This window comes from Nipponia nippon, unplaced genomic scaffold (genome assembly GCF_047370975.1).
Source record: "Nipponia nippon isolate SJK-2023a ecotype South Korea unplaced genomic scaffold, ASM4737097v1 scaffold_2, whole genome shotgun sequence".
NCBI classification, from domain to species: Eukaryota; Metazoa; Chordata; class Aves; order Pelecaniformes; family Threskiornithidae; genus Nipponia; species Nipponia nippon.
In genome coordinates, this window is record NW_028262336.1 from 121,828,218 (window position 1) to 121,851,613 (window position 23,396).

The 23,396-nt window shown below is 39.9% G+C and overlaps 1 protein-coding gene across 3 annotated transcripts in view; it reads left to right on the forward strand.

The window, feature by feature from the left end:
* NOX4 (NADPH oxidase 4) overlaps nucleotides 1-23,396 on the forward strand; it is a 118,644-nt gene that overhangs the window by 23,466 nt on the left and 71,782 nt on the right. For all 3 annotated transcript variants that reach the window (XM_087758232.1, XM_087758230.1, XM_087758231.1), the window contains exons 9-12: nucleotides 3,659-3,887; nucleotides 5,953-6,117; nucleotides 6,266-6,328; nucleotides 23,299-23,359. In XM_087758232.1, coding sequence (XP_087614358.1) covers nucleotides 3,659-3,887; nucleotides 5,953-6,117; nucleotides 6,266-6,328; nucleotides 23,299-23,359 — 518 coding nt within the window. The remainder of the gene's footprint in view (nucleotides 1-3,658; nucleotides 3,888-5,952; nucleotides 6,118-6,265; nucleotides 6,329-23,298; nucleotides 23,360-23,396) is intronic.

Here is a 23,396-nt window from a genome sequence, read left to right on the forward strand (position 1 = left end):
CTAGCAAGATCACAGTAGGAATATGTTGTTGAACAAAACAAACACAGCTTGAGATCTGGTGAATTGAAATAATGAGTTCAAAACAACTGAAACTCCTGGACATAATTCCAGTTCTCTGTGGGTTTTTTTGTTTTGATTTGGTTTGGTTTTTTTTTTCTTTTTTTGCTGTGGCATAGCTCTTGTTCATAGCTGGGGAAGATGGATCTAACCTGGTCTCCCCAACCTGGGGCAGGATGAACTTTTGCTAAATTATTTGTGACAAGTGTTTGTCTAGCTTCTTGAAAACATCTGGTGACTGAGACCCTTTAACCTCCCCAGGCAATCTGTTCCAGTGATTGCCTTCAGAGTATTTTTCGTGTCCAGTTTAATTCATCTCCTTCACTGTATTATCCTTTGCCCATTGTCTTCCTAACCGTATTGCCACTTCATGAAGGAAGAAGTCTGGTTGGGAGAAGCTCACAAACCAAGGCTGCAGGAATACACTAAGCATTAAACAGGCATCTTCTTGTACACAGCCTCCTTAATATTGAATTGGAAAGCCTTTCAGTGTGAATCTAAAAGAACTGAGTGTCAGTTAAAAGTGGGAGAAGAATGAGTCATGGAGAGTGGGAGTCAGTTCAAGTTTAAGATGCCTAAATGTAGGTCCCTACATGTTTTCTAAGTGTCTGTCTCCCATTATAGTCTAACGAGTTCTAATAAATACAGCCAATGGAGCCTTGGGAATGCTTCAGCTAACCTGCTCATCCAAAAATCTACATTCAAGTGAGCTGGATTGATTTCTGGGCTCCGTTGGTGATATTGATTAGAAGATCTCTTCTGAGAATAAAGGAAGCTTAGACACCCACGCTTAGGTGCCCAAGTGACTCCTATGTGGCATGTCTTAGAGATTTGCAGACACATGGCCAGTTCCTCTACAGAGCAAGGCGTTTCCTGTGGCTGGACTGTGCAGGCAGATTGGGTGAGGATTTACCTGTCTCGGGAGTCTCTCCTTTTGAGTACTCCACAGTATTCCCAGATTCTTGTTTTGTTTCAAACTATTATAGGTATGTTCTTATAGTATCCTCTTCTTCAGGGTAGCCAAGCACTTCTCAGCAGTATATAAAGTGACATGGTTCATCTGTCATATGTTATTGGTTTGTTCTTTTGTCCCTACCCTAAGGGAGAGGAGAATCTTTCAGGGAATTATCCTTAAAGACTTTTGTTGCTCTTTTACTTCTTGCAATGTGACTTTCAAATATTTTTGAAAGCTTAAGGCTTGGTGCATATATACATTAATTTATCTATATTTTAAGGCAGTAATAGCAACAACAAAAAACAGTTTAGGTAAAAACAGAGGCTTGATGTTTCTAGTACCCATATAAGGAGCTATAAAACATATAAAACATTTGGAGCCCGATCCTCAGCTGATCCAAATTTGGTACTACTGTGGAGTTAAGTGGGTTATGCTGGTTCATAGGAGCTGAGAATAAGAATCACTAGAATTATCCAAGGATTTATATTCTGAAGGCTGAAAATTCTTAAGATTCCAGCCACACATTGACCTTTAGGAGACCCCTCAAGCAACTCACCTTGAGTTGAGCAATGGAAGATGGATGAGAAGATAGAAGCAGTGTAGTTCCCTATAAAAACATTGAGAACCATTGACCTGTAGCTTATAGTCATCAAAATCACAAGAAATAATGGTACATATTTTCCAGCTCTAGCCAGAAGCAGATGTTGTCTCTATTTTGGGGGTGGAAAACTGGGGCAGAGGTTGATGTATGCCCATGCAAATAGTCTGCATGCTGTGTTGCTTAGCCAGTAGGATGCTTTCATATGACTTTTTTTCTCTCTGCCATTTTTGTTTGCTAAGGATGTCTGTCTCCTACTTACTGACATCCACATGTTGATTTTTATGTATTCAAGTGTTGCACCAAATAAATATCTTAGGCTTCTTAAGAGTTGTGCAGAACCCAGCCTTTCTGGGAACTGATCTTGGGTGTATAAGACAACTTGCCTTTCCTTGACAGCTTCAGAAATGGGAGTCATTGCAGCTGCTGCTAACAGGCGGCTTTGTCATCCCAGTTTGCCACTCAGTTAGCATGTTTGCAATAGCTTAAACAAACTAGAGATCACTGGAGGGGATGCTCATGTTTGCAGTTCAGCTATTCATGTCTCAACGAAAACTTTGAATCCTCTTTTAGGATGTTCTGAGAACAGAGAAACTGTGAGAGCAGCTGGCAGGCATGCACACAAGGCTGACTGACTGAAAAAATATCGCATGTGCTGTAACTTCCAGCTAAATCCATGAGGCACCATAATATTTATGGAGCAAGGAACTAGCATAATGCTAGGGGTGTTTGTCACTTGCAAATATGCGATGACCAACAGTGATGCCAGATACAAGCGACAGGCATGGTCGGGCAATAAATACAGATAGAAGCATGCGTGTAGGCACACGGACACTTCACAAGTGATTCTCCCAGAGTTGGACGTAGAGTTTACAGCGAGCAGGTTTAATTTCCAAGCTGTACATTATTCGCTGGACCATGTGGGAAGCTTGTTACTAGCTGTCAGGACTGCATTTCAGTAGGGAAGACTGCCAGTAGCCTGTTGGAACCCATTTAAGTTGGGAATATTGCATATACCTACTTCTCTCTCTTCTTGTGAATTAAACTCTGTCACTGCTGCTGCTGTGTGGGTACATTGGGGAGAGGAGAGGGGAGCATATGTCCTTATGTTTGGTCGTATACTTGAGACGAGCCTTTACCACATGGCGTGGTGCTCAGAGGGCACATCTCACCAGACACTGTGTCAGTGTGCTGTTTTTCCCAGCCAGTACCATCCTATGCAGCTGTCATTTAGCCCTTTGGTTTTTTAAATGTTCCTCCTTGTGGTTTTACTGTCATCAAATCCAGATTTGGAGGCAAGTAGTACTTTCGAGGAATTTTATTACTAGTATTATCACTTCTTCCCCATTTTCAATAATTCATTCATGTGTTGAGATATCCCAGAGTGTCTCAGGTTTCCACTTCTTTCTTTGTAGTTTCTACCTGCAGCTGCAAAGTTCTCACTTCATTTTACTATAAATTTAACTTTAGCTTAGAAAACAAGCATGGACCCCAGAAAATAATTTACAAGAAAGGTTCCTTGGCTATCATGCAGGACTTTCTTTTCTCCTTCTATCTCTTTAGCAAGATGGTATTCAAAGGAGCGAATTATACCATTGTGTGCAACCCTGATAAACAGCAAGTAGTGGGAACATTCCTGCAGTTTATGATTTGGCAACTTAAGCCACTTCTGCTACAGATTGCCTTAAAAATGGGGCTTGCTGACTGTAGGGAGGATGAGTGAAAACAGCCTGGGTGTGATTGAACTGGAAATGTGATTATTTCATTTTTTTTTCAAGGCTCCCACAATATCTCCCCCTTTCAAGCAGTATTAAGCTTGAGGCTGTTCAGTGGGGGAGTGCCAAGTGAGCTGGAAAAGTTAAACCTTGCCTCTAGTGACAGAGGGCTCTATTGTTGCAAAGCTTCGATCTCATTGAAAGTCCTGAAAGCAGCGGAATAAAAATTCTTACAGAAGATGAGCCTTGTGACTGCTTTCTAAAACCCTCTCCGAATTAAGATTCGGGTTTGACTGTTACTTCAGTGTCTTTGCTGTTTTTATTTTCCTGTAGGGGAGTGCTCAAGTACCAGACCAACTTAGAGGAACACCCTCCTGGTTGCTTTAATCCTAACAAAACACTCCGAGAGAATATGACGGTGCCAAAGGCTTTTGAAGAGACGTTTCCTGACTATACTACTGAGCCTTTCCCAGAGGACTTATCAGTACCAGAACCCTTTGTACAAAATAACTTTATGAGAATTTGTTCCGAGGAACCCAAGTTCCAGTCACACTTCCCAGAGGTCTGTATGATCCGACGTTTCAGGTATTACAAGCCATGCCAAGTCTTTCAGTCAGCCATAACCACTAATTATTGCTTTTCCAGACCAGATGTTTTAATAATGGAAAATATTATTAAAACCTTTTCAGGCATTCAAAGATTTGGTGGGGAAAAAACAATCTGTATTAAACCTTGAACTGCATTACAGTGTGGTGCATAGAATAGGGTAGAAAAATGTCAAGAGATTGGCTGTAACGTTCTCTTTTGTATGACACGATAAGAGATGTATTGATCTTGCTATAAATGTGACTTTAAATTACAGCGTAGCACTTCAGAGCAAACATTTATATAACATATTCATAAGGTCCCTTTGTAAGCATTCTGCGGCAGTAGTTAATTGAAATAATCAAACTCTATTTGTTCTCTTTTTTACCATGCGGATGCAAGTCCTAATAATCATTTCTGGGTTGCAGTTGGTTGTGGTTTGGCTTTGTATAGCCTGTTGTTTGCAGACAGGCTTGTTTTATGTGTGGCATGGGTAAATGAGTATGATGACAGTGGGGATAGAAAAGCCTTTTCTTTTTCTGTTTTCCGTTTTCCTTTTGTTTCTTTATGTTTTGTGGCAGCAGCTTTTTCTTCATCCAAATTTTCTCTTTTCTTTTGAGAAAAGATGAGCTGGGCTGTATTGGCAAGTAGCCTAAGGAAGTTTGGGAATACGGAGTTCACAAGTCGAAGGCCCACCATTCAAGGTGGTCCCATAACAGACCTCACAGGAGTTTCTTATTATTATTATAATTGTTTTCTGTAGAACACATAAGTCCCTTACTAGCTGCAGTGGGAACCCATTTTACTATGGAGCATGTAATCATAGTAAGAAATAGTCAATTCTACATTGAAGTCCTCCAATAAAGTTCTTTGCATTTGTATTTTGTTGTGGTAATACTCCTGAATTACAAGCATCAATGTATATCTGGCTCCGTATCACCCACAGGACATCGAACAGTCTTCTTTGGGGCTTAAGATGTCTGCTTTAGAGCTATTGATGGGAAAAAAAGAGCCATGGAAAGAAATGACCATTCATTGTTCTCCTGGCAGCTCGTAACATTATTTTAGGACTTTTTTTGATTTGGAAGTGTTTCATGCACTTAGTGATACCAAGTCTGAAAAAAAAAAAAAGCCTTAGGTCTTGTGAGATACTGAAGTTTTTAAGGCCAGAGGTGCTCGAGGAAATTAAATACTCTGCTAGTCGCAAGAGATGCTGATGTGTAACTTCAAAAATTGGGAAGGGAGGATGGATGAGGGTTGACGGCACTTCAGTGCCATGGCTTGAATGACTGAGCAGATGTGGAATTAGTAGTTAGCTCTGCCATAAGCTGTTAGTAATTGACTCTTAGGATGGGATTTAGCTGAGCAGCTGCAAATGTCTCCATCTGAGGTAGTCACCCAGGGCTCCCCGTATAATCAGTGCAGAGAAATGGGCATTACCAGGGCGTTATTTGTCTTGCATACACATCTTCCACAGGGACAAATGAATCATGATTCAAAAGTGCCCATTTCTCTCCCTTGTCTATGATTTTACACTAGCGTAAAATAAGCATAAATTCTATAGCATGAGAATTGCCTCTTTCTTAGTTTTTTGCTTCTACCTGAGGTGATTAAAAGAAGGTAACAGTCAAATAATATTGCAAGCCAGAAAGTGTTTTTCCATAAAGGTTAACCAGTTTTATAGTACTCTGGTCTGTTAGATTTTGAAACAGTGTTATGTACTGTGTCATTCACTACTGAAACCAGTTGCAATCTAACTACATAACACCAGAGTAACATGGTTGCAAATGAGGTCATTAGCATTTTGTTGCTGATGAGTTTTATGATTGAAATCGTTTGTGCTTGTGGATGATGCTGCCAGTTAGGCTGATGAAGCCTCCATAATGCACTTGGATTTCTGCACGTAAAGAGGTGTGGAGGTTACTTGCGACCAGAACACTGTTCCACAATAGATGTGAAATGAGCAAGCACTCATGTAGTTTTGAAACTAGACAACATAAAATGAAGAGTCCTTGAGATGACATAGTTTTGTTCTCCCCTAGACCTGGTTTTGGATTTCTGGACCTCTGTGCTTGTACTGTGTGGAAAGGCTGTACCGCTACATCCGCAGCAATAAACCGGTCACAATAACTTCAGTGATAAGCCACCCCTCCAACGTCCTTGAAGTAAGGATGATGAAGGACAACTTTAAAGCAAGGCCTGGTCAGGTGAGTTAATGTGCCCCCCAAAAATCGCTGCTGTTCACGTAGCATTGTCTACAGGGATGACTTTTACTTTGTATGCACTAACCCATCGCTGAATGTTTTGAACATATCTTTTCTATCATTTTATTTTCTCTGGCTGATTTTGTTTCAGTATGTTATTCTACACTGTCCAAGAGTGTCCGCACTGGAAAGCCATCCATTCACCCTTACCATGGTAAGAAATATGATTTTTTTCTGTACTTTCCCTTTTATTTATATTTGGTAAGCAAATGGTCTTTATTGCCTTCAAGGTGAAAATTCTCTCCAGAAGAGCATATGTTTCATTTATGAGGGTACCAATGAATATGAAATGGGATTATTATTATGTATGACAGTACTCAATACATATTTAATTTTCTCCACTGCTGAGAAAATAATAATGGGAGCTTTTTTCAAAGTCTTCCATAAGTGAAAAACAATAATATATAAATTAATAAAATCCATGTGATTTTGATCATTGTTTCATAAAAGAGGTTTCAGCAGTTTTTGTAGACCTTAATACAGAATGAGCACAAATTATAATAAATTTTCTGTCGTCTTTCCTATTCAATGGAAAGCCATTCCTGCAACTGCCTTTTCCAAAGTTAGAAAAACCGTCAAGTTTAAAAAGGAACTTTCTAAAATAGTCTTCTGATTTATTTTGATATTAAGAGATATATCGATGACTTAAAGTGATATACCAGTGAAGTTGTACAACATTGGGATTATTACTTACTCAGCTCAATTCATCTAAAATGGGAACTGGACCCCTGGAGGCAGACTGGAATAAAGTGAAATTGTATATAAACATATCTGAAGTTCTCCAGGAATGAGCAGTGCAGAGGCCTGGGAGATGCTGGGAGATGGTTGAATATTAGTGGCAGTCTTTTCCTTCCAAAGGGAATAATTTAGGATTGCCTGAAACTGATAGTCTTCTTCAAGAAGGCCATGGAGATAAATATGCACATTTGATTCTTTTCTTTGGACTGATAACTGATACTTTATCCCCACTGAATTGTAGTTAGTGCTGTGGAACAGCTGAGATGTTTTAATGTTACGTGAGACTCAGAGGGCACAACTAGGTCCTATCCAACCTCCTACTCCCAGCTCTTTGGTTTTATGGGGTGTTGTGTTTTGTTTTGTTTTTTTTAATTTATTATCTATATGCCGAGCCGGCAGGCAGGTGCTGTCACAAGGGATCCTACACTAAATTCCAACCAAAATAAATTTTGTGCTATAAATCTGGGAGTGAATCTCTCTTAAAGGAAGCTGCCTCTATATAGCTAGATGAAGCTACTTGCTACTACTTGCACAGCCTGATTTTTGCAAAGTTTTCCTGGCTATTCACTTAACTGATAGAAAGCAGAGGCATGTGTTATTTATCTGTTGTTAACTCCAGTAGGCAATTTTTAAGGCTTTCCTCTGTATAGTGCATGAAGATAACTAGATATGCCATGCTGAAAAATGACGTGCATTGCAGTATTGATGGAATGGTAGCTGGTTTTTTGTGCAGAATGATTTAATCCGTATTTATTTTTTTTATTATTAGTTTAGTGATCAGAAAATACATTTAAAGAACTTTAAAGATTGCTCTTTACACTCGTTTGGCCCTAGCATAACTGTCTTTAATAAAGTTGCACCTGTTCTATACCAGTGGACGTATCTTATTTAAACATTAATCACAAAACATCATGTTCTTGATTTCTGACTGTCCATCTCAGTGGAAACTAAAATAGTGGTAATAATTTGATCATTAGTAGTAATTGCACAGTTTGGAAACTATGGGACTGTTATAAAGATTTACTGTTCTTATATTAGGGCACTGCTAAACCAATGGATCGTGTGATTCCAATTTCCAGAAGTAATGTCATCAAAGGATACTAGGCCTGGTTCAGTAGTCTTTTCTCTGGCAAAACTTTTTATTTGTTATGTTGAGAGTTTTTATCAGAAGAGAGACTGCTGAGGTGGACCTGCTGGGTTAGATCATAGGATGAAGTTGAATAGGATGTTTTATTGAAGTCAGATTCTTTGCATGAGTTGAGGATTTCATCCAATATTTAAAATGGCATACTGTAATAATACATGTTATGAAAAATGATTTTTTGCACAAAAACTTCTAGATCTAGGAGCTGTGGAAAACAGATCTCTTGTGAGTCTGAGTTTTCTTAGTGAATATAAATAACTTTTTTATATTCAGATAATGTGCAGTATATTTCAGATATAGAAATCTGGTTGATAAATTACAGTTTGTGTAATTTTTACAGTCACATATAAAATATGTAACATTAGAACTAGCAGTTTCCACTCATGCACAATGCATTATATTTTAAGTATGTAATACTAGACGGAGCAATTCCTGTTCGTGCTCAATGCTTTACACTTTAAAGGACACTGATATCCTTCAGCATAATAGCATATCCTTCAGGATTGCATACATGTTTTAACTATTACAAGATATGAAGTTACCATTGAGTTACTGAGCTTCATTTTTATTGCCACAAACATATTTCGGTACAATGTCAACTATGCTGGAGAAGTGCTTGTTGTTGGGTAAATGTCTGTTTTACAGCATAATGAGGATTTGAAATGTCTAGGTTTATGACAATCTTTTTGCCCAGCCTAAGCAGGGGACAGTCATTTCCACATCTCTTTCTAGGTCATAAAATATGCCTTGGGCTGCTGTCCTGCTTAGAAAGCTTTTTTGTTGTTGTTGTTTAATATGATGCCAGACATCGGACTCTGCTTATAGAGTGTGTAGGCAATAGCTTAACTCAGTATTTTTTCTGTTCCCATCTGACCTACTTGTAGTTACCAGGCAAGCTGGAACTCTACTGCTGCTTCTTTTGTTGGATATTGATAATCCCTGGGTTATTTTTCTAGTCTGGTGTAGGAGTGTGGGGCTCAGAGCCACAGCGAGAGCAGGATGAGGGGCGCGTGGGGCTTCGGATGCTGGGAGCGCAGTGCCGGGGGGAGGCTGCAGCCTTCTTCCTGGCGCTGTTGTCCTGCTTAGGCTCTGTGTGATGTCCTGTCTAAGCTGATGAAACGTCTCACTGTGCCTGAAGTATGCTTAAAAGACAAGAAATGACCGGTTCAGGCATATCTTCATGCTCTGAGTGAGGACTGTAAGCAAAAGTGGAAAGGAAGGGGTGAGTCAGCGTGAAGGAGTCACGCGGATATTTTACTACTCCCTTCCCTTTTCAAGGTTGTGTAATATTTACAGTTTAGCTCAGCTTCTTACATAACGCCGGGGTGGAGGAAAACACTGGGGGGCTGTGTAAAGGGCCTGAACCCGCTCCCATTGCACTCTGGCAAAGCTCCCACGTGTTTCACTCGGAGTCAGAGGGAGCTCTGAATTGTAACCAAGTGAGCATAAAGAGGTAAGCATTGTTCAGAAATGTGTGCAGTGGCGTTTATTTTCTTTTCCTTTTTGTCAATTGAAACTGTTCTTCCCCTTAGTGATGGAAGGAATGAGCAGAAGTCATTAGTGCAAAATGCACACAGGAATTTGAAGAAGCAAAATCCATGTTGCTCTGAACTCAGAGCTGCTGGTCTGGCTTCTTTGCTAACCTGTGACCTGACTCTGCTGTCAAAGGCTTCACGTCGCAGAATCACAGAATGGTTGAGATGGAAAGGGACCTCTGGAGATCATCCTGTCCAACCCCCCTGCTCAAGCAGGGCCACCTAGAGCCGGTTCAGGCACTCAGAGATCCCAATTTTCTCTCATGATCTACGTGGAAGCTGGCATTTTTAAACTCTATTTTTGAAGTGTGTTTCCACTGGTTTTTATTCACGAGTGTGTCTCCTTGACTATTGTTATTATTGGCTATTGTTGCATCTTACAATTGAATCTGAGCAGAATACACTCAGCTCCAAGACATTTTGATCTGTAGTGGGTAAAAATATTTTCTGCAAATAAATATTTTACTTAGGGTTTGTAAAGGGACAAATGATTTTTGTGTGTTTCCACTTGATAAACTCTTTTTAAGGAAATTTGCCTTTCAGACCAAGTGCACAATATGATCTGGAGATCAGGCCATCCAAAGAACCATCAGAAATCTTCTCTTTAGTGCTCTGCTTCCCAAGACTGACATTTCTTTACACTTCTGTGGAAGAAAGTATGGAACTCATCTGTGGAATACAGCTTAAATGTCATTGTCTATAGGGATCTTTAAAGCCCTTGGGAAAGAAAACAAGCGTTAGCAATAGTACTGATTTCTAGTAGTGAGGATGGTCCTTCATTACAGTTCATATATCCAAAACATTGCTTCCACTTTCTTTAGTATACAAAGCCCCACCTCTTATCAAAACTAAGGAAAAAAATTAGTTTACGGAGATTCTTCCATCTTTTTTTTTTTTTTTTTAGATCTTGGAAAGTGTTTGTTTCCTGACTTCATTATGTTTGCTCTTTGTTTTAATTTGTATGAACAAGAAGAGACTCAGGCTTGCAATTTATCGTAGCATTGGCTTTCTTTCCATCTCCATCTTACATTTTCTACTTAGTATTGAGTTCCCTCTCTTTCCAGACACTTAACCACACTACTGATTATTTGCAGCAGCTTGAAACCATAATACTGACCATTTATGGCTGTGCGCTTCCTTTTTTTGCTAATGAATGACTTCAGAAGTAGGTTCCTGTTCAGAATATATATTAGTGTCTTACAAGAGAAGTCACCTTTTCTGCTATGTTTTTGGAATTTCTTGCATTGGCATGAAGTGATTGGCAGTAAGCCTCATGGAAATAGCGTTGTGTTTTGCAGATGTTAAATGCTTCAGAAGATGTGCTGGGTCCTTTCATGTGGTCTCTGCTGAATCTACTACAGAGTCAATGCAAGCCACAAACTCTTACAAGCTGCAGTTTAGACAGCTTGGCTACCAAAAGACTGGTGTCTACTCCCAGCACCTCATAAAGCTTGGTAACCTTGTTGTTTTAGTAGGGTTGATTTGCTTGTGGCAAAAAAAGGTAGGAAACAATTACATCACTTCATATGGAACTTAGATTGTGACAGACCTTGAAATAAGGACAAGACCAAGAGATGAATTCTTCTAAATTTGGAGATGGCTCAGATCTGAGGTTCGGTGAAGACTTCTGCTCTGAAACAAACATCGACAAATGCAGGATCAGATAATCTGTTATCTCAAATTTGTGGCAGTTTTGCTTGTCACTAGCTGCTATCATGCTCCTGTATCCCCTTAGAACTGGAATCTACATTGCACAAAGATAGGAAATACTGTTCTGCCGTTGTGTGAATTCGGAGCTCACCTAAACTTCTGGCTGAATAGTTTAAAGTTTAAAATTCTTCCTTCTGGTGCATGCAAGGAACAGTGCAAATTTCAAAGCTGTTCTTTCAGTGGGTACCATCTCTAACCTAGAAGTACCACCTCTGAGGAGAAAAGAAAGTTAGTCCCGATGGTACATGCAGTGGAGAGCTGAGTCTTCCGTCAAAGCTTCTTTACTGCTGCCTTTTACAGTGGTGGCTGTGGAGGAAAGCGTAGCAGGTGCTGTGGTGATTGAATGAGTCAGTTTGCAGTATCCTCTTTGCTGAAGTTGAACTGCTGATGGAGAGGCTTCATTAAGTTTTGTTTTATGGCAACAACATAGATCTGCTATTTGGAATAGTAATTTGTATTTTTTTTTTTTTTCAACTAATATGTTGGGTTTCAAGGGATCATGCTCTCTCATTTCTGACAATTGTGTATCTGTATAATAAATTATCTTTTCTGTTATTTTGACACTTCACCATAACAAGATATCTGAAGTATTACTTTAGCACCAAAGACATTAGACATCAGAGTTTTATGCATTATATGTAGATGCTGAGACAACATCTGCTCTAGACTGCCACTCTTGTCGTGCAAAACAGACAGAGGGGAGTGCTTTTGGCTAATCCATACTTCTGCAGTATGAGGGCGAGAGACTCTTCCAAGAGGCGTTCAGGATAGGAGCCAAACCTTAAATCCTCTGAATCACATTATTGCATTGACTAGAGAAGGTGCTTGAGAGTCCCTGGGAATCCCTTCTCAGATGCTGTGGGTGCTAGAGAGGAGGGAGGCTTCAGGAGTTCCTGGGATCTGAATTCTGCACTCTATAGTTCTTGTCTAGTGATTTCAGTGACCCAACCACAATTCCTTCTTCATTGAAGTCACTCAGGCAAATAATCCATATTGAATTTCTCTGAGATTCAGGACATCTTTTTTGTTGGAAGTGCTGAAACAATAAATCTTAGCCCATTAAGCTCAGGCTCTTCAGGCAGAGGAAGAGTGTTGCCTGGTCTGTATAGGTCAACCTTCACTGACTGACTTAACATAGAGCTTGCACTCCTTTCTCCATCATTCCTCCTGACCCAGCACCATTGGTAGGTTGCCCCCTCCCACCCTGCAATTCCTCTTTAAGCGTCCAGAATCCCTTTCGGAAACAATTAAAAAGCCACCTGTTATTAAGAGAAAAGGCTTAATGTGAAGATGTTAATCTACATTGTAAGAAGTTGACTGTCTATGTAGAAAGAGTACCACCTCTTCTGCTACTGTGAACAGTGCAACCTTAAGTATTTTGGATAAATGTCCTTGTACTTTACTCATATCTATAAAGCTGTCCAGGACCTCATTTGTCATTCCAAGAGGTATATATCCTGAGCTTGATGTTTGTTGTCTTTTCAGATTAATACTGTTTTAGCATTGAAGTTGTCCTTTGGTGGCTTTTGTTTTTTAACACATACGTGTATCCCAAGATAATCTTGTTGATACTCAGACACAGGTAACTTGCGTAAACTCTTGTTGAGCTTTCTCTGCCTCTCTGTTTAAGAACCACTGATTAGTAGCTTCACGAGATGGAGTTAATAGAGGCAGATGGCATGGAAGTGGCACATATAAAGCAAAATATAAAACCCAAACAAAGAACCCAAAGCAAAGATCCCAGCTTTCAGACTCCAGGACTTTATGAAATATCTGCTTTATATTAGCATGAGTGGCTGCTTCTTCAGATCCTCCAAAGAGTTTTGGCTCTTCACTCAATGTCTAGGTCCTAGTTCTGGTAACAGGTAAGCAGAAGCCAACTGCCTGCAACAGCAGTTTGAAACTTTCTTTGAAACTAGAATCTGCTTTTAAATCCCATTGAAGTAGAAGCTGGAAAAGTCTGGTAATAAAAAGCTCCAAGAAGTTCTGCCCTTTTGGTGGTTCTCCATCTTCTGGCACAGATGGTTCATTTGAAGCAGATCACATTAGGAGGATTTGTAGTGTGACGTCTTTCTTCCTTTCCTTCCACATACCGTTCTGTATGAGTAAGAAAAGAAAAAGTCTGGAGGGACTTGAATTGTCTGCTCATATACATGGATGGTCAAATCCTTGCTATGTCATTTACAGCATGTAGCAAGTTAGGGGACCAGTACGTGTGCGTTTTTTAATAACTCAAAGCTGAGTTTTGAGGAGGGGAGAGGACACGTTTGCTTATGCATATACTAAGATCCACAGACAAAATCCAAATATACATTATTGAGGAAGAATACTTTGTCTGATTAGTATGCAAATTAAAATTCTATAAAGTAATAATTACTGAATCCCAGGCAGAGAAACTCTTAAATCCATTAATCATCTCAGGGTAGGTAGAAGAATTGTCTGAAAGAGATTTCTGGATGTACATGACAAATTATAGTACTGTGCCTAAATGTCTCAGAGCTATTACTTACTCATACATTTTCTACCTTTAAGGTTTTTGTTTTGGTTTGGTTTGATCTTCTGTAGATTGAGATTTCCTTGTTACCTCCACACCTCTATTTAAGTCCATTTGGTATCTGGATTTAGGCATGATGGGATTATAAGATGACAGCCCTGATCTGTACATTTACATTTTTGGGCTTGATGCCTTGTCAGAAAGGTCTCAGCAAATAATACATGAGCATAAACAAGGTCACAAGTAACACATTTGCTTTTGTAAGAGAAAACCAGTGTTTTGTAGAGCCAAGGTTGTCTTTATCCCTGGATAATCCAGAGTTCCTTTAAAATCAGTGAAGGTATTAACAGTCTAGCAGTGAAGTTTTAGCTCTAAGCTTCTTTTAAGCAAGAAATTTTGTACTGCGCAAGGAGCAAAACTGGAGATGATGGAGAAACACATGTCCTGTACTGTAAACTTGAGAAATAAACTATCCACAATAGGAAAAGCCTAAGGGCCAAATTCTGAAATACTTCATAAAAAAGATTGAAAAGTTGTTGGAAGTTTGCTTGAGTAGAAAGTATGTAAGGACATCAAGAGCTAAGTTCATACTGACAGGTGAATACAATAAAAACAAAATCTGACATCATGACATTCTAATAAGATTTGTTAAATATCTTGTGCAAATGGTTATGAAACTTGTCTTTATGAGATGATTTACAGAGCATTTAGGGAAATGCAGATACTGTGAAGTATCTTGCTGGCAAACTAAAGAAATCCCTAGAGCTTGTCTGCTCTTCATAGAAGTAGAAAATCTAGCAGCTGTTTGACAAAGAATTCAAGTAAAACAAAAATAGAATAGATTAATATTTCAGAGGCCTTTATTACTTCCTTAGACTTGTTTGTTTGGTTTGGTTTTGGGCTTAATACTTTTGGGGTCTGTATAAAAACCCTAAGTAAACCTTCACGTTCATTTAAACTTATAAATCTGACTCTTTTGGATCAAGGGAACACAGAAATTGTTACATTCAAGTTCACTAAAAGTCCTGAGTGCTCCTTCAGCAGATACTTTAAACAGGAGGTGTCAGATCCCTCTCATGAGCAGGTTGGTTTGGGTTTTTTTTCTGATATTATGAGAATAAATTTATAATATATAACAAGCATCTACTGACTTTAGCAGAGAAGTGTGTTTTCTCCCATCAGAGGTACTGCTTCTAGGTTAGCTGCTAGGTCAGGTTAGAGGAAGGTCTAGGAAGTGCAGGAGAACGTCAAAATGAAAAAAACAAGCACAACTTTTAAGCAGGAATACAGTTAACATGTGGACAAAGTATTAGAGGAAATGAAGCACCCTGCCTCTTGTTGTCCTAAAATTAAGACCAGCTGACTGGCTGGGATCTGCGCTTTAGCCTGGCAAAATACTGTGTGTGCTGGTAGGGCAGTTTGGAGGGACACAGCATTCCTCAAGGTGTTGGTGATCCAACTAGAAAACCTATCTATCCTTTGATGGTTCTTTCCATGAGTGCCTCACACCACTGGGAGCCCGTTCCCACGAGTCTGGAGATGGCCCATAGTTTCTGCTCAGGGATGATGGAGAAGGAGCCTTTTGCGCCATTCAGTTTCCTTGTTCATGCGTTTGTCAGCTCGGCGCAGTGTTGCTTGGCAATGTGTCTGCATATCCTTGGAGGACTTGGAGAGGCAACCTTGGGCAGAAACATTGCTGTACTGCCTTTTACTCCTTCAGGGACAAAGGCTTGCATCCTGAGCATCCCTTAAGGTTGTGGTTTGTTTTTTCCACTAGCTAGCAACTTGAAATGCATAAATGATATAGGCTGAATATTGCTAGGATTGAAACATTTTTACTATGTTATAGGGAGCTGAACTTGATGATCCTTGTGGGTTCCTTCCAACTTGTGCATTCTATGATTCTATGAAATGTAATGTGTCTGCTGGGGTGAAAGGGTAGTCAGCAAGTTTTTTTACCTCAGTTGAGCTGCAGAGGCAAAGAAACACTGACTAGTCTGTAGAAGTGTATCTTTGTAGTGCATCCGTAGCAGCAGTAGAGTAGCAGCGGGGCTATTACAGACTTACTAGAAAACAAATAGATTAATTTCATATTATTTATTCAACAATGTATATATTTTATGCAACATTGTATGTATTTTAAACTTACAACTATTGGTCCATTTACAATTCTAAGACATCTATGACAGTAAAGATTTGTGTTTTCTTGTGGTGCAAGAGTGAAATCAAGGAACAAATGCTCATAGATTGAGACCTAAAAAAAAAAAACCTGTTTTGAACACTGAGAGTAATTTAACAACTGAGACTGCAGGGAGTGAAGTAGCAAATGCTGAACTACAGACTCACCGGAATTAGTGGGTGTGTGGTTTATGTTACAGAAGAAGTTAGACCCCAGATGACCAGAATGATCCTTCTTGGCACTGCAGCTGACCAGTGATGCATCCTGAGCATCCCACAGTGTTATGGTGTGTTTTTTCCACTAGCTAGACTGCAGGTGTTTGGGGTTGTACAACAAGGAGTATAAGGGAATGGAAAGCAAAAGGGAAAAGTGTTTGGGATATGTTTCTGCAGCTGGACTGCTTGCAAGGTGTCAGCTCTGCAATGGGAGGGCTCTGGCTGAAGCAATGAGTATTCAAGGCATGGTGGTCTCGCCTTGATCATCCAGACACCCTTGATACTTCAGTCATGTTCCATGGTTAGGATTTCCCCACATTCAGAGATGTTATAATGTCTGCTGATGTCTGCCAGTTAAATTAGCATAGCTGTAAGGCCACGTTTCTAACAGGGAAAGCTTTTAGACAAAATCTGATCTGTAAAGTAACACAAAACAGAAAAATAAACAGAGTCATTTTAAAGAATCTCTTAGCCTTTGAGGCAGAGACGTGTTTAAAAGAGTAACTCCTCAGATTAACTTTTTTCCCTCTGAAATTTGCTTATGGGATTCATTAGTTAAAACAGGAGTAGCCCAGTGTAACAGAGTTCACCTCCTATGAGTCAGACTGAAGTCTAGCTACTATTTTTTGGCTACCTTTATATAGCATGCCTGTGTTTGTCATCACTCCTCTTCATTTTCTAATGTCAGGATGAATCATTTTAGGAATGTTTATATCAGTTCTGTATGAAACCAGACAAGCTACAGCTTACTGAGCTTCCAAGGTTCACATTTTCTTGTCAGTTGACAAAGTTGAAAACCTTTTTTTTTCTCTACCTCGCCCCTCCACGGGAGGGAAAATAAGTTGGTTGTGTTTAGTTCTTTTTTTTCCCGCCAATTCTGCCTCTTTCCCGAACATGCTGTCTTTAACGTGTTTTTCTTGATCTGTGTAAGGGTTCGTCTGAGTCTGGAGCAAGGATGGGCTGATGAAACGGGGTTTGCGGTGCAGCTGGTTCACCCTGGCAGGCAGGCAGAGGCATGGAAACAGATCAGGGGTTCAGCAGTGTTTACAGTCCCTGCCAGGATATCTGCAAATCCATATTAGGATCACATCATGGCTTTTTCCCTGGAGCGAAAGCCGCCTTTGAAGGAGTTTCCCTTTATTTAAACAAACTCCGCAATGAGCTTTTTAGTTCCCAAAATCAGACAAAGATGAGGTTTCACTTTGTTCTTCCAGCTGTGGCACAGATCTTTGTAACTTTGTGGACTATTCAGGCCACCTACTAGAGCACCAAACGCAGAAGTTGGGGTTTACCGTGGTGCATCAGCTTGAGAGCAGTATCTCCACAGGAACTTGTAAGGACCTTTATTTGCAGAGCCACATGGGGGTACATAACTTGGGCATCCCTTTCATCTCTTTTTTTCTGATCATAGATATTCGGCAGTGTTATCCTGGTGTATGCATCAGCGCTTCTGTGAAGCGCTGTAATCAAAACCTAACATCTCTCTAAAGAGTCTCCACAATTCTTATGGTGGAGATGTACAGAAGAACTGGAAACTTTCAGGAATTAACTTTCTATTTTCTTGCTAGTTTGCTTTTGACTCACCCCAACTGCCTGCACCCCAAGGTCTAAAAAGAGTGTTTTACAATATTTCAACAGTATTTAATACCATTAAATTCATTTCAATAAGGTTTGTCCTGTTTCTTGTTCTGGGCAGGATTCTTGGCTGGGAGTAGATAACAGTGATGTTAAATATTCAGGGTATTCTAAGCTGGAAACAACAGATGCTGATAACATAGTTTTCATTTGCTATATGTTGTGCTCCCATGTGCACAGATATCTCCACTGCTCATCACTTCCAGTAGATTTTTATACCAGCATGAAGTGGGTGTAAAGTATTACCACTATGATCTGACAGTAATTAGTTCACCCACTTTGTGTTCATATAAAAGCAAGGAATAGAGGACAACTGAGAGTCATGTTCATGATGTAAAACTGATAAGTAAAATACATTTCAATTATGTATTAACCTAGTAGTACATTAAGCATTAATTAATTAAATTGTTAAGATTATTAAAAAATTATCATCTATATTTTATCTCAGCATAGAGATAAATAGTGGAGCTACAGCTACTGGTGAGTGTAATTAATTTGGTGGTTTATAAGCATAAAGTTCTCCAGGGATTGTTGCAAATACTCTCTGTGATATTTTGCATTTGTATTTCAAGTTAGCTTTAAAAAAAAAGGAAAAAGATGTATGGAAAGGTGTTTTTTCATCAAGATAGAGAATAATCTGTATTCCGTAAGTTTTATCTACAGAGAAAATACTACTCACACTGCTTTGAATGTGAAAATACATGAAAAAATAAAATAAAAATAGGCATTGTAAACTTGCTCACATGTGATTAACAGCTCTGAGGAAATCTACCAACTTTCCAATGCTAAGAACATAGTTCGGCTTTTCCGGGGGTGTAATCTGCACAGCTCTATTAAATTTAACAGAATTCCTTCGGTTTTCAATTGTTTTTTGGAGGATGGCCAAATGCTGGCAGATAACCTGATTAGCATAGACATTCCTACCTGTAAAATCTTTCACTTTTTAAAGGTGTAGATTGCTTGAGGTTAGAATAAGATTAACATAGCTTCACGTAATTACACTGTCTGCCACAGTTAATTTGTGTACCATAGGATTTTAATCAAATGAATGCGGCAAATGGGGTTCATTTAATTCTTCAAAATGTGGAAAGAACTACCGAAAATCTTACCACTTGTGACCTTTTGTTGAACAATGTCTAATGTCCCTTCTCGTTACAGACTACTCAAGTTAGTGACTTACCTGTTTGGAAAACATTGGTTATTTAAGGAAAAGTAACTAAGAGAGAGTATTTTTTTGTTTCAAGATTGGCTAATCTTTACAGTTTCCTCCTGGACAGTGTACTGGGAAATACGGAAAAAATAAGGGGCTGCCTGCAGCTCTGACCACAGTGTAGTTAATAGTCACTGGATTGTTTCTTAGGGCTCCCAGATTAAAAGGAGCAGGGGGAATTCCAAGTACGATTTGCCAAAACACATTTTATAACCAATTTTAATTGTTTTTGTTCACAGCTGCAGAGAGGACATCGTACATTGCTGAGGCCACTTTCATATGCCTTTATTTGACCAAGGCTCATGTGCTTATTCTATTGATTTCCAGTTCAAGAGGGTGCTTCAGCTTGTGCTTGTCTTCATAGAACATAAATAGATGTCAGTTTAAATGTGTGTATGAGCTGACTGTAATAAGGATCTTGAAGCAGTGTTTAGCTGTGCGGTGTTTTAAAGATGAGATATGGTGAATTAAAAGTAAAATAGGTGATCAGAGACTTAGATATGTAAAATGGACAAGAACATCATGTTTCACAAGGGTTTTGACACTGTTTCTCCTAAAATCCTCACAGAGAAACTGATGAAGTGCGGAGTAGATGAATGGGCAGGGAGGTAGGTGAAAAACTGGCTGAACTGCTGGGCTGAAAGGATTGCGATCAGTAGCACGAAGTCCAGCTGGAGGCCCGTCAGTAGCAGTGTACCTCAGGGGTCAGTACGGGTTTGGAAGTGATACAAAACTGGGAAGTGGCTGATACACCAGGTGGTTGTGCTGCCGGCTGAGGGACCTTGAGAGGCTGGAAAAATGGGCTGACAGTAACCTCATGCAGATCATGAAAGGGAACTGCCAAATCCTGCCTCTGATGAGGAATAACCCCAGGTACTAGTACATGATGGGAACTGACTGGCTGGAAAGCAGCTCAGCAGAGAATGACCAGGGGGTCCTGGTGGACACCAAGTTGACCATGAGCCAGCTATGTGCTCTTGCAGCAAAGAAGGCCAACAGCCTCCTAGGCTGTATTAGGCAGAGCACTGCCAGCAGGTCGAGGGAGGTGACCCTTCTCTGCTCAGCACTGGTGAGATGTATCTGGAGCTCTGTGTCCAGTTCAAGAGAGACAGTACAAGAGATTACTGTGTCCAGTACAAGAGAGACATGGACCTGTTGGGGCACAAAGGACAATGCAGATGACTAAGGAACTGGAGCATCTCTCATATGAGGAAAGGCTGAGACAGCTGGAACCGATGGAAGAGTGAAAAAAACAGAGCCAGGCTCTTCTCAGTGGCACCCAGTGACAGGACAACACAAACTAAAATAGAAGAGGTTCCATCTGAACATAAGAAAAAGAACACTTTTTCTGTGAGGGTGGCACAGGTTGCCCAGAGAGGCTGTGGGGTCTCCATTCTTGGAGACATTCAAAGTGCAACCAGACACTGTCCTGGGCCACCTGCTCTCTCAGACCCTGCTTGAGCAGGAGGATTGAAGTAGCCAGTCTCCAGAGGTGCTTTCTAGTCTCAGCTATCCTATGATTCAGTGATCTCATGAAGAAGGTTAAATATATAAGAGGATATTTTCATTGCACTTCATTACACATGCCCAGTGGTCTGTTAATAGCATGGGAAAGTTTACCCACTTTCATGATTAAACTTCTGAAAAACTGTCTTTGAATATTTTCATAAGCTTCTGGAATATATTCTCTAACAGTCTGGAAAAAGCCACTGAAGACTTAATTGTGTTTACGGAGATGAGAGAGGTAAAATAAGTCTTCTTTGCAGTAAAAACATAAATACAATTTTCAGAGTTAAAATTACAGGAAGTCTTAAGTCAGAAGAGGCCTCTGGAGATCGTCTGGTTCAACCTTCTGGTGCAAGGGCTGTAGATTATGTTATTGAGGGACCTGTGAAGCTGCATTAGCAAGACAATATTTTTCTCATATCCAGATGAAATTTTTCCTGAAGCAACTTATGCCCCTCGTCTCTTGTCCTGTCACCATGGGTGGTGATGAAGAAAGCACCTTCATCTTCTCTATAGCTATTTTTTAGGTATCGGAAGTCAGTGATCTCCCTGAGCCTTCTCTTCTGTGGGTTACACAAAGCACATTGCCTTTTTGACCTCTCTTTGTATGTCAGGTTCTCCAGTCCTCTCATTGTCTCGGTGGCCCTTTGCTGGACCATCTACAATCTTTCTCTCTCTTGAACTGGGGGAAATTCACTGATGGACATGTTTCTTCTGGTAAGATTTAGCAGCACAATAAGATTTTTCCAGAACTCTCTGAGGAAATCTCATACCTAGTTATAGGTATCAAAATAGGCTTCCTAAACTCTAAAGAGAAATACATCTCTTTTTTATTGGATAGTTTTTCAAAGTAGTGCAGAAAGGAGTTAGTCACAAGGGTAATGTAAAGGATAACAGGTTTGAACCTATTCTGGCTGAAGACAAGGGGTATTCTGCCATTAGCTTTAATGGAAGGAGGGAATGACAGACAATTTTATAGATGTGCTGAACTGGGACTGTGCATAGCTGGACTAAGAAAATCACTCAACCTCATGTGGAACACAGAGAGCCCTGGGACAGCCCAGACTGAAAAATAAACTCTGTAAAGGCTCTTACAGAAGCCCCCAGGAGAACAGATCTTTTTGCTGCCAGTATGCAACTTTCTAGCTGAGACACTGCTTACCTACTTTTATATGGAGAATTGGTCTTGATATTTTTGTTGGAACACATTGCAACTAGCCACAGCAAATACTGGCCTCGTGTGAGGTTTGCCTGCATCCCTCCCTTGATGCCATTTTTTGAAGGCTAAGACTTGCTGAAATAATTCTGACTCTATGTTTCTGCACCAAATTTTTATAGGAAAACTTGGAAGATGATGAGGAATTAAATATAAGTCTGTCTAGTAATCTGTACTCTTAACAAGAATGCTCTTCCGCTTCAGGAAAATGGAGTGACTAGCCGGGACATTGTATTCCCTGTCCTGGGTTTGCCAAGATACAGAGAATACTAACCTTTTATCTGTGTCTGCTGCTGAACAAGGAACTGATAGGAACTGATCCTCAGCCCTGAGGCCAGTGGTTTCCCACTCCACGGCAGATTATCTTGGGAACACTAATGGCAATGGTCCAGAACAGAGCCATGAAGTGTCCTCACAAGCGTGGTGGATGATTGATTATTTGGTGCTTGGATTCACTACCTGCACCTCTTTTATTTATAATACAGATATGTTCCTTGAATTTAAGCCCTCTCCTCAGAATTCATATTTTTCTGTAGCAGTAGAAAAAAAAAGACTGGAGTGTCATCTGTTGGGTGTTGGATTCCTGATGGAGCTTAGATCAATCATTAACAGATTCTAAGAAAGGCGTCAAAACTCAGTAGTAATATCTTCTATCAGAAAGAAACTAATGGTGTTGGTTTATAGAAGGAAAGTGAAGAATCTTTTCTTGAGGAATAGTTCCTTGTCCTGTTTATGTGTGAAATCGTTTGCTGTACCTGCAAAAGCTGTTCAGACAGTGCATTTGAAATCTCCTTGTAGCTAACAAGGAATGAAACTGAGGGGGCTCCTTAGACCTTTGACATAGCTTGACTGGAGGGGTTTAGATACCATGGTGTGGATAAGACTGTAAATAATATCATTCCTGTGTTGATAGTCACAAGTAAGTAGCCCTCAGGTGGGGGCATACGTGCAAAGTGAGAGAATGCTGGCCACAAAGTGATTTTTATGATGTGCCATGCTATCTGGTGTTTAGATAGCTTAGACTGCAAACTCTGAGCTCTTATGAAATGCAGCAAAATCTCAGTTTCCATTTAGAAGAAAGCATCGGTTTTGTGAGAGTGATCAGCTTGAATGCATGTACCCTGACATTCAAGAACCAGAAGTCTCTTAAATGCCTTGATTTAGGAGTGATGGGGCAGTTCCTGATTTTGAATGAGAAGTGTCAATAGTAGAGGGAGTATTTCTGTACTGTTGTGTCCTCAGTTGGTATCATCGCTGAGTAATGCTTAGTGAAGTGGCTGTTCCAAATCACACCCCCAGACAAGCCTATCCCAAACTCCTCTGTGACCAGAAGAAAGGGTTAAGACTGTGTGGAGAATAGTCATGCTCAGCTTCCTGAACTGCACTGATGCTAGACTTGCTTTTTAAAGGGTATAGCTGCTGGTATGGCTGCTCAGGAATGACTTATGTACACCAGGTTCTGTCTAAATAACTGTTCTTTGAATGCATTTTGTTATTTTCTTGTTACTCAGAAGTGGTCCTTAATATATTTAATATTTTTAGTGCCCTACAGATACCAAAGCAACGTTTGGGGTCCACCTTAAAGTAGTAGGAGACTGGACAGGTATGTAGAAAAACAATTCCTTTTCAGAGACAAATAC